This window comes from Sinocyclocheilus anshuiensis, unplaced genomic scaffold (genome assembly GCF_001515605.1).
Source record: "Sinocyclocheilus anshuiensis isolate Anshui unplaced genomic scaffold, SAMN03320099.WGS_v1.1 scaffold881, whole genome shotgun sequence".
NCBI lineage: Eukaryota > Metazoa > Chordata > Actinopteri > Cypriniformes > Cyprinidae > Sinocyclocheilus > Sinocyclocheilus anshuiensis.
The window spans coordinates 52,165-72,482 of NW_015558695.1; the positions used below are offsets into that span (position 1 = coordinate 52,165).

The following is a 20,318-nucleotide window of genomic DNA, read 5'->3' on the forward strand; positions in this document are numbered from 1 at the left end:
ATGCCAGTGTTCAAATTATGCATTATTTCCACTTAACAAAACACTTAAGTTTTGGAATTTCAGTGACATACTGCAAATACACAATACACATTAAATGAACAGAAACAGAAGTAATGTGCTGTCCGGTGTGCAAACTCAAACTTTATTGAAGGTTCTGTCACCTACAAGCACACAATCGTTTCAAGCAAAACCTGGTAGATATGCTTGTACGTCAGACGAGTAAAGACTTTCCTTGTGATAATATCCTGCATTTTATGGGCTACCTAAGCATTGGTCTCCTCAAGGAGAACTAAAGGAAAATGCTCCTGAACTGATGAAATGTGTAGAAATCGAACCTGGGATCATAGAATTGCCAGATCCAACCATTGTATGCTCAGAATAGTCTTCCTGTACAGAGATCGTTTTACCACCACTGAGATATATAAAAAGCAGATCATTTTCAACATTTTTGGTCAAAATATAGAAAGGTCCTAACATTTTGGTCTTTTTGTTCTGTGAAGGAGTTAAAAAATAAGTAACATGAAATAAAATGTTTTTCTAAAGTATTCCTGAGTAGGGCCAAAGATTCTGAGCACAATGATTGGAATTTGTGAAAAATACCCAAGTGCTTCATATACCTTGAATTTTTGGTGATTACCAATAAATAGAATTTTACTAAAAATGCTTCTCTTTATTTTCACACAACCTTTACAATATTATTTGTAAAGCTTGCGATATGACAATGATTCTGTAGTAACGGGGTGCAAAAACCATGTCTGCCTTCATACGAGTGTGGAATAAAGTTACAATGCCGCGTCAAATGTAACGCTACCAGCAATGGTAATTGAATTTACATGATAAAATGCATCATACACCTCAAACTCCAATATTGACAAAATGCGGGTGCGCTACGGCAGTACACATGCAGACGTTATTCAGTATTTTAGAGAACACAGTAGAGGCAAGGTAAAGAGTTCAACAGTGGAGGGCCAACTTTGGGGTCTCGTGTAAAGGTGCGGCCACAATAGCGAAATTTCGCAGGCAAAGAATGTCCAATGTCAGAACAGAAGTCCCTTTCAAACCAAGCAGTTTTTTAAGTCAACATGGCAAACTCGCGTTACCAATTTTGACGAAATCTGCATGAGGAACTTTTTCGTAATTGCACGCAGTGTTGGGCAGTAACGCATTACTTAGTAACACGTTACTGTAATTTGATTACTTTTTTAGTAACGGAGTAATTTAACGCGTTATAATTTTCAAAACAGTAATTAGAGTTTCAAGTTACAAGCCGAGGTCTCTATACGTTACTGCTGCATTACATTGCTGACAGAATGCAGTGTTTTATAATCTAGAGATTGTAAAAAGGGTCCAAAAAATTTGAGACCTGTTCCCTCGAGACCCGACGCAACAGAGTGAAAGATGGGCGAGTGCTGCTGCGGGCGGGTAGACACTCGTGTGTGTGTGCGGGATGCGGGAGAAAGGAGTAATCAGTAATCAGTAATTTGATTACATTTACAGAGTAACTTGCCCAACACTGCTCGCACGAAACTCCAATCGCGTGAAGCACCGCTCACACAGAAGTCACTTCAAACCAAGCAGCTTACTTTTGGTTGTGGGGAATTCGCTTGACCAGCATGAACATGAGCGAAATCTGCGTGAGGAACTTTTCCAAACTTGCGCGAAACTCCCAGTCGCGCAGATTCCTATTGAAATGACTGGATTTCACCAAGCTAGGGTAAATGTGACCGCACCCTAAAGCTATATAAAAAAAAAAATCAATCCACCGTGTCACACTATGCCACTTCCCAAAGTGACGCTACTCTAAAAGAGCTCACAGCAACAAACATTTCCCACAGGGACAATGTATCGTATGGTACACTTTGATCATCTCAATCGAGGGGAAAACTGAATTAAAAAAGAGCTGCATGAGCTCAGGCGACGTTGATTATTCGGGAAATGAGCTCAGTCCTTCAGTTCCATCTCTGTACATCCCGAATCAAGGAGCTTTGCTTTTCAAAGGGATATGGATATCATGATGTCATTAATTGAGGACTTAATTGTCATGCAAATCCAGTTGAGAGGAGGAGGAAGAAGAGAAAGGCTTTTCTTCATGTCTAATCGTCTTAGCGCTACACCACACGTATTATCTCTCGCCACGTCTCATTTCTCCCTGTAATACAGCAGATACATCTTCAGGGGTTCAGGTAACGGGAGTCTTAGAATCTTCTCCCTCAGAATATTAACGGGAGGCTCTACACGAGCGCAGCCACTTTTGCTTTTCTCCTCTTCGGTGCCGCATCCTTCCTCGTCCTCCTCGGGCAGGTCTTCTCTCACTCGGCGACAACCCCTTTCCTCTTCCTCCTCCACTTCCTCTTCTTCCTCTTCCACCCCTCCAGGGTAGTTGCAATCGTCCATGGCTGTGGGAATCATGGAGTCGTGGAGAACCACGGAGTTGACGCACTGGCGGTAGAAACGGCGGCAGAAGCGGCGGCGTTCGAAGCGGGGCCCGTAGCGGTGCATGGCCCGGGCCCCTGGGAAAGACACCCGTCTTTTTGTGTGTCCTTCCCCCATAGCAATAGGTTGCCGCAGAGTGTGGCGAATAGCAATCCGGGACAGGTCCTGCAATGCATTTTTGGGTGAACTAACCCTTTAATGCCATGACTTTTAAGACTTTCTGCTCTGATTGAAGAACTTTTTAAGGCCTTAATTTATGGAAGGGGAAAGTAAGACTTTTTACAATATCACACAATTATTCTTCCATGTTTTAATTTTAACATTGAATTGCTAATTTTTTATTTTTCAAAGATTAACTGTTAATGCTTTATGCCCTAAGTAGTCATAATTACTAATACAAGAGAATGAAGGCCTCTTCACACCAAGAATTTGTAACAAGATTATTGTAAATAATATATTTAGGTAATTTTGTACTGCGATCACTGTTTTTCACAATGGTAATTTTCTTTTTTTCCCAGAACGGGATAAGTCTTAGTCTAAAAATATAAAGGATTCACAAGGGGGAAAAAATTATTTTGAGATTTAAAATAAAAGCCAAAATTTCCAAATAGGGCCTGTTTACATCAACGATAACTATATAAGCGTCCACACCAACAGACAATAACATTCTATCTATTATAAACGTGAGCTGTGGTTTTGTTGTCGACTGCTTTAAATGCTGGAGCTCTTAAAAGTTGAATTCTAATTGGCTGTCAATGTTTTTTATCATTCATCAGCTGGAGAAAAATTTTTATGAAATTGATTCCAACAATATCGTATCTCTGTGTTGTTAAAGGTGCAATAGGTGATTGTCTTCAGAAACATTTTTTGTTATGCTGGTTGAAAGTCTCTTCACATCCCGATAGCAATCATTAAGTTAAGTGGTCTAAATGTATTTGTCTGTATTTACATATTCTGTGGAAGGCGTAGGATCAAGAAATGTTCGTCCAATCAAAACGCTCGGTCCGAGCGTAGGCTTGCCGCGATAGACGGTGCTGACGGTTATACTGGTGTTAAGCCGCAACACCGGTTACGTCACTTGCCCACCGCGGCACCGTCCCCCACCGTCGTTTTGATTTTTTATAGAAATACAAATCATTTAGTTCAGTAAAAGAACAGACACTACAATTAAAAACTGAACGCGGCTGCTCAATGCAGCGTGCCGAACGACAGCATCACAGATCAGATTTAATTTCTCCAGTGAGGAGAGTGAGTCGAGCTGACTGACAAGAAGAGTGAGGTGAGACAGACGAGCGTTTTAATTGGCTTTCCTACCTGCCTGTCAACGTATGTATTTGCATACCTCTGCGCACCGGGTTCGTGCAGACAGGATACGTCATCAGCGCATTCACGCACGCTGAGCAGACAGAGCGAGAATGGCAGACAAATATCAACAACCCGGTCTTCCTTCCTGGTATTGTAGTACTTTTAAAGTTTTCTCACCGGTGAATGACACATGATGTAGCCCAGCGGTTAATCCAGTCCTCGCGCCAGCTCGTTAGAAGTGAGCTACATGCATGAACTGTGTTCCGATCGATATGATCCCTACACAGTGTTCATTGCTACCTACTCCCTGAGCGGGGGAAATCCATTGAAGTTTACTTCACTTCGGAACATGGGCTGGAATTGGGAACCGCTGATGTAGCCTATTGTAGTAAGTTGTCTCTGGTCTGTGAGCGTAAATGCGTTCAGGGGACGTGGCTTTGGACGGCGATTGCTGGAAGGGTGGGACGTTCGCTTTCAGTGCTATCAGGCTAAAGTTAGCATTTTCCAAGATCTTCTACTGCACCTTTAATGCTATAGTTGTGGTCTGGACTTCACTATTCTCTTAGCATGGTTATTCTAACTCTATAATTATAGTTATTGCTACATTTATAGTTGTGGATGTGAATTACCCTTTACACTGTAGTAATGGGTTGTATTTTGTATGACAGCATGTAAATGATCAGAGATTTGCTTTAATTGGGATATACAAATACTCATTGGCCTTGGTGTAAATAGTTTTGGTGTGAAAAATCATTTGCAATTAGTGTCCTTGTTTGTACTGGACTCACGTAAAGGAACGCTCCTAGGTCTGCCATTGACATTCTGTTTGGGCTGGACGAGCGGGGCAAAGGTCACAGCGATGATTTTCTTGGTCTCCCAGGAGCTCTGACCTGTGCGGGTGATCTTGGTCAACTGCAAAAGAGTTTCTAATTAATTACACTAATTACACATCATCCCATGTGAATACTAATTACACTTGTGTGTACTGTGTACATTGATTTTGTGTGAGTAAAATGCAAATACATTGAAATAAAAAAAATGGGACTTTGGGACACCATGAAATCAAAGTATTCGTTTTATGGCTTCAATGTGTTTTAGCTTTGAAGTCATGCATTTCCTCATTTATTTTTTAACAAATACAACCGTGTAAACTTCACAGTCTTTTCCTCACAGAAAAATGGGCCAAAAATATTAAATGCTCATCTTGCACACATGGTCTTTTCCAAATATTTCCCAATAAACTGAGCCTAAAGCCATTCTATATGTCAGGAAATGTCAACACAAGAAAGACATTCAATCAAAATTCATCAATCTAAATTCATCAAACCACTTCTAGACAAGAAAGACAACTAAATTCATCAAACCACTTCTAGACAATTAAAGTCTCCCTTAAAACCTGCTGTGCAATAAGAACACATTAACTTGATGCACGCACCTTCTCTTCCAGGGGGAGAACTAAGATCCCGCCAACCTTTAGCAGGTTCTTCATGTAGTTCTCATACTCTTTCTGAACTCCTGCTCCAGAGTACACCCTGTCATACTGCCGGCTCTCCGGAGGGATCTCCAGACAGTTTCCCACCACAAAGGTCGGCTCACAGAACTCAAACCTGTGGCCATTAAACAAAATCAAGTCATTAAAAAAATGGACAATTAAAAGCATATGTAAAGCTGCATCCCAGGAAATGGCTCACTTGTCAAAGCTGTCACTGGTTTTAATAAAGTGGTCAAGTTTCTCATATGCATAATCAACCACATCCGCATGCAGTTCCACACCGTGATTCACACCAAACGGACCTGGGGACAGAATGACAGATATGTATTTTTATATTAAATATGTATTTTTAGGTAAACTACAAATAAAAGTGAACTAGAATAAAAGGATAACAAAAAAAATAAATAAAAAATCGTGAACTAAAAAGGTTTGAGGGTCAGTAAGATTATTATTTTTTTTTTTTCTTCAGTTTTTAAAGAAATTATTACTTGTAGTCCACAAGGGCACATACAATTGGTCAAAAGTGTCAATGCAGGCATTTATAATGTTACAAAAAAATTATCCAAATAAAAACACACACAAAAAAAAAAAAAAACATTGAGCATTATTGAACATTGATAATAACAATAAATGTTTCTTGAGCATCAAATCAGTATATTAGAACGATTTCTGAAGGATCATGTGACACTGAACACTGGAGTAATGACTGCTAAAAAAAATCATTACATTTAAATAAATTGCCTTTTGAAATATTAAAATAGAAAAGAGTTATTTAAAATTGTAATAACATTTCACAATATCACTGTTATCACTGTTTACTTTATTTTTTGATCAAATAAATGCAGCCTTCGTGAGCCTTCATTCAAAAACATTTTAAAAATCATACCGACCCCAAACTTTTCAACAGTAGTTTAAATTCTCTTAATGTAAAGTTTTAGCATTACACAATTTCGTTTCTCAACTAAATGTATCGTTTTAAAGATGTTTCAATATTTCTACTTGAAAACAAGACAAAAATACCAATAAATAATTTTTTTTTTTTGCAGTGCAAATACACTCACCCAGTATAAGGCCCACCATGGTGCTGAGATAACCCGTCCCACTGCCCAGATTGAGAAAAGACAGGCCAGGCTGCAGGTCCAAGGCCTCCATCACCTCCGAGTAGATACATGGAGCAGACAGATGGAGGTTTCCATGCCTCCAGGCCAGGTCTTTATACGCACTGTCACGGTACTCCTCCAGGTAATAGTCCGCTCTGTCAATGGCTCTGAAGGCCCTCTCCACCAGTTCTGAGCGGATGTAATGGGCCTCCTTCAGGTTGTCAATCAGCTCATCGTTATCCTCACCCGCGCTGACGGCTCCACCCATGATGACAGCAGAAGAGCTTCTAAAGACAGTCCTGAGGTGTGCCTGTCACTGTCTGGAGGGAAAAGCAAAGCATCTCAGAGCAAACCCAGAGTAAGTTGACAATAAAATGGCAGAACGATCTTATTGAGCTTTATACTATTTAAGTATAAACAAACAGAATCTGATATATTAAATAACAAACATGAAGAATTCCTAATCGGACAACATATATATATATATATAAATAATAATGAAACCGTTTTAGGATCATGTTTTATTTAGTCGTAAATGACACCTCCAACAGACTGTTGTCTAGCAGGTGGGAAGAAAGCAAAGCATGATAATTAAGACAGCTAAATCTTTAATGAGTCCCAGCATGTCAGATATCGGAGGTGAGCTAATATGCCAACAAACTTGACAATAAGACTCCCACTCGCCTTCAACTCCTTCTCTCACACTCTATTTTTAGAGGTCAGACAAAGTAAAAAGTGGCACACTGTTGCATCCCGACTCGAACTCTTGGCAGCACCTCCATTTAAAGCAGAGATATGGTTTGTTTGTCATTTTGGCAAGCAGACAAAGCACATAGGTAGCTGACACATTACATGCTTATGGAATTTTTAAAAAATCCAGAATTTAGGCTCAAATTTAGATGCATGCATATGTGAAATTGTACATTTTTGGTGCTGTTACTGTTTATAATTTCTTGTAAGTTTTGTACCATTTCAACCATTTTATTCAATGAGTTTTATCTTATTCCATGATTATTTGATTTTTAAAAGAACATTTCTTTGAAATATAAATATTGTGTAACATTATAAATGTCTTTACTGTCACTTTTGATCAATTTATTGAGTACTTGCTGAATAAAAGTATTGATTTCTTTATTTAAAAACTAAAACTTACCCCATATTTTGTTACATTTTCCCTACATTTACAATTGTGACCAGAAATACAACAAATACTTTAACTTTTCTTTTTTTTTTGTTTCAACTGGGCTATCAATGGAGTAAAATAAATATGTAAAATAAATGTGCTGGGAAAATATGAGCTTTTAAAAGATACATGTATAACAATTATAAAATAGCATTGTTCAGTATAATATAGATTTTAACAAAACAATAGCAGGACATGTTAACAATCCACAAATATGTTAAATATGACAGACTTATTATAGGTCAACTTAGGTAACAACAAAAGCACCACAGACTAAAATATCAGGAATGCAAAATGGTGGGCTGGTCGCTTCTTTTACTTGCCAGATAAGTTTCAATGAGACATTAAAATCGAACTCGCTATAAAATGTACATTATATCACAAAGTCTATCTCTTTGTCATTTAATCTAACAAATGAACTATTGAGGTCGTGATGGCACCCGTCAACTATTTATAACGGACAACCGTGTAGCATGTGACACCACAGCACTGTGTTTCTGACACATGGAACCGATCATCACATTCAGCAAAACAGTAGCAAACCAATCGCGTTACATGACACGAGGAAAAACACATCTGTAAACACAGAGCAGCGAGAAAACGTAAACGTATTCGCGCAAAAATGACGCGCGTGTTGTAACCCAGTAACCGTCATATGTAGGTCACGTCTATTTTATGCATTTAACAACAGTTAACTGCAGTCTGTCTATGCACGAGGAGAGGCTTTACACAACCACCGACATAAACAAAAGAGTCTCCGCCACATTGGCACTCATTGCCGCTGCGCAGTCTACATCATCTTACCGTGTGATTTCGGACCTCAGCGGTTGTCTCGTGCAAACCAGCAATGTTCATCGATTACATTATCGCGTATGTCGTGTATTTGGAGCCGGGCACAATAAGGTCTAGCTTGACTGCGAAAAAATTGATGCGATATAAACATAAACCAGCTGACGCACTGACGTCACACGCACGAAGACGTCAAATGCATTGTCGTTGCATTTCGTGGAGATTCGATTCATCTTAGTGACTCGATTCTTTTAAATCTTTTCACCAAAACGATTTGTTTAAATTGAGATTCAAGCGTTGGTTTGTTTAAAAAAAAAAAAAAAAAAAAAAAAAAAAAAAAAAAAAAAAAAAAAAAAAAAAAAAAAAAAAAAAAAAAAAAAAAAAAAAACTTACCAAACACACATGGCATTTAAAAATACAAGAAAAAATGAGAAACAATAGTAGTGGTTGACTAGTCGTCATTGTTTCGCCTGAGGCAATCAGAGAGTTTTCGATTCTGTGTTGTGAGTCAATGAATCATTCATTCAACTGATTCTTTAAAAGATTCATTAAATTCTGTCATTCGTTCCAACGGTCTTATACTGTATTAAAATTTATGAAAAGTATTATAAGCGTTTTTTGATAATATGATATCTACTGTAAGGTTTTCTTTCTCCATTTTATCCAACAAGACAACAAAGACTCGTTCAGTCGGTCAGATACAAAAATGCCTCGTTCAGAGCCGCTCCGCTCCGAATCTTGTTCAGACTCCAAACACAGACTCGTCGACCTGACGAATGCTTCTTCACAGATCGCTCTCTATCGAAGGTAGGACACAACAGTGAATAAAATGCGTCCACTGCATGAAACAGGAACGTTTCGTTTACTAAAAAGGTTCATTCAAGTACATAATTCGTTCACGAACGAAACACCAGTAGAACATACAGTCAAAATCCCTCATACACAATTTGATATTCGTGTCAGAGCACTCAAAGGACAGGTGTTTTCATATTTTTATCCTTATTGTTATGAACAATAATGGTTAAATAAAATCATTTGGCGCAAATAAGTGATGCTTCCAAACTTTTTAAGCACCTGTAGATTCAGCCTGATTTATCTAAATGCAGTAACCTAAATATATCTGTCAGGTACTATGATTAGCAATGCGGATATCATTTTATCCCACTTCTGAAACGAGTGTCGTTATTAGACACCGCTGTAAAGTTTCATATGAATCATTATGCTGAGATAGTATTGTAGTAGTGGTAGTATAGATAGTTTTGAGTGTGGTAGTGTTTCTTTGTCTCCAGCAGAGGTCAGAATGTAAAAAGCTTAGATTTACAAATGGTGGCATACTTCCATTTGTTTGTTGTCAGTCTATAAAAAGACTAATTTATAAGCCAAACAGACTGTAAAAATCTCTCATCACAGCTAGCACTATCATGATGCTGACAAAGATGAAATATATAAAAGAAAAGACTAGTCAATTGGCATACACTTATTATTTTCTGAATTTCAGTTATCAAATCGATGAATCAAGACAGATGGAATCATGCAGTGACTAAAAATGTAACTTGTGTTTGTATTTCTGACTTTAACAAGTAAAAACAAACACACACGCACATCATGTAGGAAGTGTATACTCAGAAAGATCACATTATTGACTCTTTATTTATGTTTTCCATATATAACACTGAAATGAACGATACCTCCACAAAACAGACATTATTGTTCTCTTTTAACACTGATATCAGTGAGCACAGGTACAAGGATACACAAACACGGTCACAATCCAAAACCAACTACACACTTCATTTCCAAAGTTACCTCGAATCACGCACAGCCATAGCTTGTCCTGCTCTACAGAAACAAAACCTCGGTAAGGAAACTACCACTGCTACAAAAGTGACTAAAACATGTAGTCTATCACTGTGATAGTGCTTATTATTATTGGAAGTACCATTTCTTTTCTTTTTTTTGTCATTTTCTAAAGGAGAATCATTTTGTGGCTACAAAATCACCAGTAAAAATAGCTGATCTCTGTAAAAAGGACGCAAGAGGACAAGCCTTGGCCGTGGGTTAAAATACACTTTTTTTTTTTCGGCATTTACTTGGAAATATTGTTTAATACAACAACACTGTCCTTTATTACAAATGTACAGAATCCCATTGTTGTCAGAATAATGCCCTGTGCATAAATGCTTAATCTGTGATACGTTCCATGATTATTTCAGACTCGATGAAATGACCCACCACACAATTTCATACCTGAATCAGAATCACAGTTTTGGGAAGAATAGTGTTACGTATTGTGATTTATTTCATGTCGAACAACAAGCTGAATATCGGTTTCAATGCGATCTGCTCTTGATGTTCACCACTTTGCTGAATTCCTATTACCTCTTCCCCCTCAAAACAAGGAAGGAAAAGAAAAAAAGGAGAAAAAGTTGGCATCCTGAGTGGGATTTGAACCCAGTCCTTAAATGTAAACACACCCTTTGCTGCAGCGAACAGAAGCGAGAAAAGGCACACATGAGAAAACCACAGAGCTGTAAGCTACAGTACCTACAGAATGAGGGCCGTTTTGGTTCTATCAGCTTAATGGGACAAACAGTGCCTTCCGACTTTTTAGCTGTTATCGTTTCTCATGAAATGACAGAGGAACCGTTTTAATTGACCTACAGTTGGCACAAGTCTCCGAAAGGCCGGACTCTCAAGTACAAGGTGCTAAATCAAGCCTTATTTGGTTCCACGGGGAGGGGTTACATATGCTAACTTGCATTTGCAGATTCTACACTGCTCCAAGGAACATGCTACATTATTAGGCAGATTCAACACACTCGACCTCGCCAAGCAACATTCGTAGCTACTCTTCATCACCGACAGCAGGCGTTTAAGAAGCATGCATCGAGGAAGAATAATTCACACATGCTTTAGGCTATCTCACGTCAGTAGTAATAAGCAGATAGAAATGTTTCTCCCATCGTAATAAGACGAAATTACATCTGTAGTGAGTATTCCCTCTACGCAATTTAATAGAATGAAGAACTCTAATGAAAACTCTGCCGTTACGGATAGACAGCGTCTTCAGATTGCTCTTAAAGCAAAGGAAATGCTGTGGCATTGAAATGCAACGCACACGTCTTTCCTGCGGAAAGGTTACACAGAATGAGGCCGATCTGACATTCTGTGGAAATGGACAAAGATTTATGCAACTAGCGTCTCCTTCGTTTTCTCCGTGCGCGAGGGCACGCCAATGACAATCTCAGAGCTCAAACCACATCTTTTTTTCGTTTTAACGAAGGGCTTGTTGCCTAAAGCTAACAGATCTGATACCGCACATCTGATTTTGGACTTTTTTTGTATTGGCAACAAGGCAAAAACATGTCGGTCAAAGGGCATTTTGACATTTCAGACAGGATACAGGTTCACATTAAACAACAACAAACAAGTCAAAGACATTTGCGATATTTGATCCCAATCCTGTTGGTGCAATGAACAGTTGTCTGTTAGCCATTTGTACCTTTTTTCAAATGAAAAATAATCCACTAACACACTCGCGTGCACAAAGAAAAACCTTTTGGTTGAAAGGTCATTAGTTGGCATTCAAGATTTTTGAAAAGTGCACACATGTTCTGTCCATCACAATATTGCTGCCATAATAGCAAATGAACAACATGACCGATGTGTACTATTTAACGAAACGACCGGCTGAATAGAGGCACAATGCTCATTTCACAACTCGCTATTATGAGTCATACAGATGTCATTGCGATGATTGGCATTTTACACATGTATCTAAGTGTGGCGTGTCCCACCAGAATTGCACAACACCATACAATATTAAAGACAGATCCACCGAGGAGAACTTTCAGCACAGTACAATGCGTCTAAACGATTACAGCCTAAGACTAATCTGTTAACCATTGTCCCATTAATGCGGCTGACTTACATACAGAGGCCCAGCGAGTTTGGACCAGAAAATAGGAAACTCTACAAACATCCTCGTATTCTTCGCTTTAGAAATGTACGTATACATATTATAAAACACATCGTATCCTGCAACCACAGTAAACTGGGTCTGTCTTTTTTATATTATTTAGTCTTCTATGAATAGTAGTACTCACAGCTTTTGGAAAGATATTGTTTTTGTTTAGCTACTATAAGCGAAAAAGAGTTAACAATTACACTGTAAAAATATATGTATGTTTATATACTATATATAGTTTTTTTGTCTTCTTTTTTTTCCTTTTAAATACAGAATGAATATATTGTGTAGGTATGGCCATCACGGCAAAGGAATAAAGGCATCTGTAACAATCCCCACTTATGCCACGGTCACATGACCCGAGGGTAGTGTGGTTGCTGAATGGGCGGAGTCGGTAACGAAAGCACAGGTCAGTGGCACTTTGTGCATCGAAGAAATAAAACTCTAGTATAAGGCTACACGGGTGTATGCTTGTCTGATACTAGTCGAGTAAGGACATTGTGGTTCAAGAGTTTCTGTCAGGATGGTTGGTATTCGTCTTCCGTACCCCACCGCAAAAACGACCACCCGCTTCCCATGGTCCAACAAAAATAATCAATTTGCAATTCATTAGGGTTGTTCAGGGGAAACAGTTTTTGGCCACTACTGAGAGCTTGAGGAGGTATAAAGAAAAAAAACAAAAAACAAACACAAGAGGATCCAAAGGAACGTCTTCTTCCTGTCGAGACGGACGGGGTAAGAGTCAAAGCTGTAGGTTCGACAGTACTGGAATTGCTTTTTTTCCTCTTTACATTCCTATAGGAAGTAATGCTGGTATAAGGAAAACCCTCGATAATCATCATGTTTTATTCTGTAGTCCAAAACATGTTTTTATCTTTATTTTTTTATATCGCCAAAGTTTCTTCAAGACTACTATGACTTCACAAACACACCGAGACGTTACAAAATAAATATACATTACAACCGTATCACAGTTCATAATTTCATCATAAATATTAAATAAATAATAAATAGAGATGATATTTCTCCTTCAGCTGTGTTGGAAATTCGGGGGAAAAAAATGCAAATAGAGATAGATATACAGGTAGAGAGAAAGAGAAAAAAAATGTACAGAATTATCAAAACGTTGGTTAAAAATATTTGCACTTAAAATTTTTTTTTAAAACTCTATTGTCAAATGAAAAGAAGTTATAAAAATTAGTGGTACATTTCTTTTTCTCTTTCCAAATATTGATGTGGCAAGTTTCTTGTCACATTTTCATGACCTTTTATAAACAGAAGGACTGTGAATATTTAAATAAGTGAATTCAAATAAATAATACAGTTAAAATTAAATTATAACAAAATTTAAATATATTACAGTAGTGTCTGGACAAGTTTCGTATAATTTATAGATCAGTGACAACCCAACATCTTGTCTGATGTTGAATGGACTGAAATGAAGTGCAACTCATTGTTCATATGTAAGAGATATGACTACGCTGGGTAAATATTCCTACAGTGTAAGTACTACAAATAAACGAGAGCAAGCTAATACTCCTGCCTGTAGCTCTAAAACAAAACAAACCAATAAACAAAAAAATGTCTGCCGAGATAAAGTAGTGTTTCAACAGGTGAAATTTACAGTCAACCGCATGGCACTGATAAGGTTGCACACGCTTTTCGCTCACTTTGTATGCTAGTACAACATTCTCTCATTTCCCCACGACCCAAAAATGCTTCGGTTTTCTTCTGGAAAAGAAGGAAAGACGAGCAAACACTGCATATGTCTGTTCTGCTGGGACTCACGTAGGGATCACTTGTATTTGGAGCGTCACTTTTGTTGTTTTCAGAGGAGCAGCGTCCTCACAAATGAGTAAAAGACTCTCTTTCGCCTAAAGCCTGAGCTGCACATTTTCTGGAAGTTCTACTCCCAGCTTCCTCTTCTTCCAAAACTTCCCACTGTTTGAATGTAAAACAACAAAAACTGTAAAGAAAACTATGTTTGTGTCTCTCCCTTCCTCCGTAAATAAAGGATTTGGTTCCATCTTCACCTTCCAATCCAGCAGCATTTGTGGATTTTGGTCCTCATAGTAATATATATTATATACCTCTTTTTGAACTCACAGAATGCTCCCTGGGATGAAGGTTTAGATTGTTGTTAAAAAAAACCTGAATGCCCTTTTTGTGTGTCATTTGTATACTCTTCTCAATGGCTCCACGTTTCTATTTCTCTTCCACGCTTCTGCTTCTCATCCTCGTCTTTTGGCTTAGTCAGACCTTAATGCCTTTCACCGCCTTGTTGATGGTCTCCAGAAGGGCCTTGTTCTCTGGGTTCTGGTAGCAGTCCTTATTGGTGTACATGTCGGTCAGGGTGCTCACGTAGCTCTCAAAATTCTGCTCTGTGATTGGCTCCTGCTGCAAAGGAAAACGGAAATGGGAACGGTGGATTTAAAAAGGTGTGTCTAATTCATGTAGGAGAGGAAAGTTATGGAAGCTGCTGTAGGAGTTTGTGTAACTTACCATGCGAGGCAGACGGATGTTGGCCAAACTCCGCATAAGAGCTTGACTGAGTCCAGACAGCTCCATAAACAATGCCTCATTCTGTTCTTCAATCATCTTATTCTCCTGCTCGATGTTTTCCAGGTTCTTCTCCATGGATGTAATCTAAATAACCAAAAAAGCTGATTATTTCAACTTCCTGTGCTCCAGAAAACATGGTAATATCATGATGTTGCTTTTTTTATATATGTGGTCTTTAGTCTATCTTCTTTTAGATTGTCAGGAGATGTGTGGCTAACCTGTGTTTGAAGGTTGACCATATCTGCCTCCATCTCATTGTTGGATTCATTGAGCTCATTGATTTCTTTATTGAGTTGCTTGATGTCTTCATCATTGTCTAACACTGTAAAGAGAAAGAGAAATGTTGTCACCTTTATTGTCTCACAAAATATTACAGAAGTGAGGTTGGAGGTAAAATATAGAAGAAATGTGGGATGTCTCACCGTCACTGCCTCTGAACTTAGTGCTGAGATACTCTTCTCCAGGGAACTTGGCTTTCTTCTTGTTAAGGGAGGCTCTGGGGCAGCCTGAGAGACTGGGGCCAAACACAATTGTTTTATTATTATACACAAAACACCGCACATTTGCTTCATGAGCAGTCCCATAATGACTCAGACTTGGCCAGTGCCCTTAAACCTAAAAGTAGAGTAGATAATTTCTGTTGAAAGGATTGAATTTATTTCCTTATGAAATTAACTCTTCATGAAACCAATACTCAGGAACTCACACAAAACAGACGCCATGCAATAAAACAATAAAACTTATCTGGAGAAGAAATCTTCAGAGAGAGCAAACAACGCCTCTCTCCTCGCCCATTTACGACCCCCTTCTCCCCCTCCCCTCTCTGTCTCTCCCCTTTTCCCCCAAAAGGTTTCACTCAAAGTTCATTAAGAATATGCATATCCCACATATCATGTATCTTGTGAACCTGTTGTTTTTCCCCTTCATGTTTAGTGTCATTTTAAAGGTCTTTGTGCGATTGGTAAATTGGTTTCAATTTCAAAGTAGTCATTTATATTGTGATAAAGATTTAAAACCTTTGTAGAATTATGTTCTGCTGAGGAGTGGGTGTGTCCCCCTTTAGGGGTCTGTGAGAATGTTTCCAGCCGGGTGTGACCCTGGATCACAGAAACTAACAAACAAAAGGTCTTTTATGTTTTTACAACTGATTTAAAGATTTATTTGTCTTTGTTCTGGTAGTATTTAAGGGAAAGTTGCAAATCAGTCATGGCGATTCTGTAGCCAGAAAGCCCGTAGTATGAAGTGTGTCCACACACTTCACACGATGTATTTTTCTAAAAGTCAGGTATGCATCTTACTCTTAGATTTGTCTTTGAGAATTTGATGTCTTGTATTGATTTGATATCTTTGAATTGATTATGTAATTGGCATGATACAAGTTTACCTGACAAATAATAAATTGTTATATTTGATTTATTCTGAACTCTCCTAAAATCATTATGACTAGTAAACTGTGAGGAGGCTTTTGTTACCGCAAATCTATGGCCAGGATAGATCAAACTGAAGGCTTGTGAATGATAGGAGCAGTCGGCACGTCATCGGAGACCTTCTGATTTCTGTCTATCGCCGATGTTAGCAAGTTGTACGGGAAAGGACTAAGTGAATTACACTTTTTGTCAACATTTATGTGCAAAGAAGTTAAGAGAAATTATGATTGGATAAACTATAAAGATAATTAAATTCTCACCAGAATATTTTGTATGTGAAAGTGAAGTTGGGCAAGAGAGTACAATGAAATTAAAAATTAGAGAATCTAAAAAAAAACTCTAATCTGGCAAAATGATGTCTCAATCCCAGAAAACCACTGCTGCCATGCAGAAATCCCAGTGACTGAATAGCTTATACAGCTTTACATACTTACATACATACTTATTACAGCTTATAGTTTGGTTTTATTTTAAGCTTTGCAAAACTTACTACACAGTCGTATGATTCTCAGTCTTTGTCTTTAAGCAGACAAACAAACATGAAGAGACCATAAATCTAAAACAACATGTGCACTTTGCATTTGCATTTGCTCTGGGTTTGCCCAACCCCCAAACTTTCTCACACTCAACTAGATTCTCAGAAAAATGCACTTAGTGACATCTCAGCTCATAAACAAAAGAAAATTGTGTCCAATTCCACATTGTAGTCACAAAAATCTTAAGATTGAGCAATGATTCAACCTAGACTTTCAGTAAGTGCTTGCAGTTCATTGAATGTTCACAGTAGCAAAATCTACAACTGGCTTCCAGTTTGACCTGCTGCTGTGCACACAATGCACATGTGAGGACTGCTGTAGCCACAGGGCCAAATCAAGAGTGTATCTTCAGAAAGACCAGTGAGATCTGAACAAGTTGCTCAGAAGGCCCTCCAGAGACCAGTAATACAAGTATTTTAATTTATACAATTTTTAATGTAATATAATTCATATTATAACAACCTTATATTATATTACAATGGCCAGGAATGACCTTTAATCTCATGATGAGTCAGCATCAATTTAGAAGAAGAAAGAAAGTTGTAGAAGAATAAAAAGAATGATCAGAATGTAAAAAGGGAATGTGTACGTAGAAAGAAGTTGGAAGCACTATTAGTGCTGGAAGATTGGAAAGAGAAAAACAGAAGGTGGTGAGAAGCAAGAATTGTTAAGAAAGGAAAATGAAAGGTAGAATGATCAAACTAATGAGAAAGAATTTCTTTATCTTCTATTTGTGCAAAAATCTTCAATGAGAAAAGTTAACATGTCCAGAATTTACCAACTAAAATGATTAGTCTGATTGCAATAACTTGAAGAGGCCAAATCCATCCAAGGCTATAAGATGTTAAATTTGATTTCATTGATCTGCAACCCAGTAACAAGGGAAGGAATAAGTTTTGTCTTTTTCCTTGCAGCAAAACCACAAACACAGTGGCGCAAGTGTTAGCAAACTAAATCATCCCTCTCTGAGAAGGACAGCGCATATGGAATCTAATCAGAGAGCTCAATCTTACTGGACATGTGATTAAAGTTGTGTGTAATGTTAAAATCAGGCAGAGATTCACGAATCTTTACAGACTGTAGAGATTAAAATTGTCAAATGTATGAATAGAATGCCAATTGCTAAGCTAACAGTATAGCACCAAAACTGGCAAACTAATGCCCTGAACACAGATCTGACTAGTGTAAACAGTATAATTTAAAGAGATTTTCCCCAGCAGTTAGACTGTGCTGAAACACAAGCTTTTGGATCTGTCCATTTACATTCAGTTTATTTTGGCCTTTTGTTTACAAAACATCATCATGACAATGATATATGTCTTGGTAAACTAAAACAAATTAGCTCCTGATGATATGCAATCTTGGATTACAACCATCTGAAACAACTGTTTGGCTGTGGACATTACAGGAAAATTAAGATCCACCGGTCTTCAAGCAATTTGTGAAAAGGCTCAAGATGAAGCTGTTGTCTCTCTGTCGGTTTCCCTTTCAGGTTGACTGCTGCCATCTTTGAGGGACAAATTCCACAAGGACATCTGGTCCCACATACACCAACTTGCACACACAACAAGGAGATGGGTGTGAAGATTCTACAAAGGGTCATTCACATAGCACTACACAAGTAATTCCATGACCTCCCAGTGTAGCACTGGAACTAAATTATACAACACAGATTATGGTAGACTAAACATCACCCATCTCCTATACACAAACATACACACAAACATACAGAACACACATTCATTATTGCAACTGCACAATATGCTTACCTGGTATTGAACATAAGGACATCCAGGTCTAAATTACTCACATCATTCAAATCTATAACACTATTGACTTCATACATATAGGTAAAAATAAATTATTTTATATAATTTCAGTTAAATTATGGCAAACATTTTTGCAATTTTAAAATCCTGTTCAAATGTTATGGTCTTATGAACTTACTGTATGTAAACACTGTAATGTGCAAAAGACTTGCATGGCTACAGTCACACATCAATTGATTCAAATTCTATTTACAAATTCTAAAATGAGACCTATTCAACAACGCAACTGGTCTCTTAGGACAGAATATTTATCATGTCCAATCATTAGCATTGTTGCGAACTAGGGGGCCCACTAGTTTACAACATATGTCTAATGGCAATACAAATTTACCTAAATAAATAAGATCTGATAAGATTTCTGTCTATCGCCGATGTTAGCAAGTTGTACGGGAAAGGACAAAGTGAATTAAATTTTTTGTCATAAGCAAACAGTAGGCGGCAGGCAAAATAGGTATTAGTCTATCTACACCCTCTGACTAGCATCAGACTGGCGAGTTTGTGACCGTAAGATCTACGCAAGGCCAGCGTGAGACTTAAAAGAGACATTAGGTCCCCAGTGAATGGATAATTGAAAGTATAGTGAGTCCGGAATAATCAAATATCTAAATTAATATTTGTGATCATTAAAGTTAGGCAATATTTCAAAGCAATATTTCTAATTAAAAACTGATCACGTGAAATTGGAGTCAGATTGAACACGGAGCTAGACTAAAATTTAAACTAATCCTGATAAATTCAGAAGCGCAAGTAAAAGACAGAATACGCATTAAACCTTAAATCAGGCCGCTGGATTCTGCTTTTTGGGCTGGCGGGTTGGCTACTTACACTGTGCTATTTAGCTGCGATCACATTTACATTTATATGCTTAAATTCTGTGGGAAAATCAATGAAACCGGGAATTTTGACACGCAAGGCGAACATTTCAAGTTGGTTGAACTTTGAACACAGAAATTCACTACATTGATCAACATAAAGCAGCTTGGTTTGGAAGTGACCTTTGAGTACACAGTGTTTCAAGTATCACTATATTATTGACTATTCAGATGAGACTAGTTTTCTGAACAACGTTTTAGTTACAATTCGTATCAAACCCACATCTATAATTTTATATAAGATTCACATGGGACTTGCATCTCCATGTTGATTGCAGAAGTGGGACATGTGGGCAATACAGAAGCTCATGTGCTGTGGTAGCGAGCATCACATGTGACTAATCTTTTAATTAATTAATTATTTTTAAAATAAAACTTCCCACCCAAACTCACTCCACTGGTTGTAAATTTCAAATAAATTTTCAAATAAATGTACAAATTTAACATAGCTGTCAAAACTATATTCTCGCCATTCAAGTACCTGCGGTGTGTGAGGAAGCTGCCGTTGGCGTGTCCCGATCCGTCACATCCTGGTGTGGGACAGGTTGGGCCTTCTGTCTTAAAGGCCTTCCATGAGAATGGAGACCCGTTCAGCAAACCCTCCTTCTGCCGCCTGGCCGCCAACGGGCATCCATACGCACTGCGGTGAGTGGCATACTTCCCGCTGATGTGACCCAGGCTGTCACAACCCGGCACTGGGCATCTGTGAGAGAAGGAAAAAGATGAAGATAGAGGGAATAAAACATATGAGTGTGGTTTGAGATTGTGAAAAGCAGAAATATCACCTTGCTATTGACTACAGTTACCATCTGTTTACTCTCTG

At 38.1% G+C, this 20,318-nt stretch overlaps 2 protein-coding genes across 2 annotated transcripts in view; both read right to left on the minus strand.

Annotated features, from left to right (window-relative positions):
- Window positions 1–1,754: 1,754 nt before the first annotated feature.
- Window positions 1,755–8,470, minus strand: LOC107681385 (protein-L-isoaspartate O-methyltransferase domain-containing protein 2-like). The gene is made up of 6 exons (XM_016477664.1): window positions 8,318–8,470; window positions 6,292–6,650; window positions 5,430–5,532; window positions 5,174–5,345; window positions 4,523–4,650; window positions 1,755–2,620 (listed from the first exon to the last, which is right to left on the minus strand). Exons 2-6 carry the CDS (start codon window positions 6,596–6,598, stop codon window positions 2,140–2,142), a joined length of 1,191 nt encoding a protein of 396 aa, XP_016333150.1. The 5' UTR covers window positions 6,599–6,650; window positions 8,318–8,470; the 3' UTR covers window positions 1,755–2,139.
- Window positions 8,471–13,356: 4,886 nt separating this feature from the next.
- The window catches only part of LOC107681384 (myelin transcription factor 1-like), a 100,051-nt gene continuing 93,089 nt past the window's right edge, over window positions 13,357–20,318 (minus strand). Inside the window, exons 20-24 of the mRNA XM_016477663.1 lie at window positions 19,977–20,198; window positions 15,254–15,345; window positions 15,050–15,153; window positions 14,772–14,915; window positions 13,357–14,666 (exon numbers count right to left, since the gene is read on the minus strand). Of these exons, the coding sequence (XP_016333149.1) occupies window positions 14,523–14,666; window positions 14,772–14,915; window positions 15,050–15,153; window positions 15,254–15,345; window positions 19,977–20,198 (706 nt within the window). The 3' untranslated portion in view covers window positions 13,357–14,522. The remainder of the gene's footprint in view (window positions 14,667–14,771; window positions 14,916–15,049; window positions 15,154–15,253; window positions 15,346–19,976; window positions 20,199–20,318) is intronic.

Bases quoted from the DNA above. Each gene is read 5' to 3' on its own strand.
- LOC107681385 (XM_016477664.1), bottom strand. From the start codon at position 6,598: ATGGGTGGAGCCGTCAGCGCGGGTGAGGATAACGATGAGCTGATTGAC. The intron at 5,533-6,291 runs GTGAGTGTATTT...TTCTGTCCCCAG, and splicing joins CATGGTGGGCCTTATACTGG to GTCCGTTTGGTGTGAATCAC. The intron at 5,346-5,429 runs GTGAGCCATTTC...TAATGGCCACAG, and splicing joins ACCAGTGACAGCTTTGACAA to GTTTGAGTTCTGTGAGCCGA.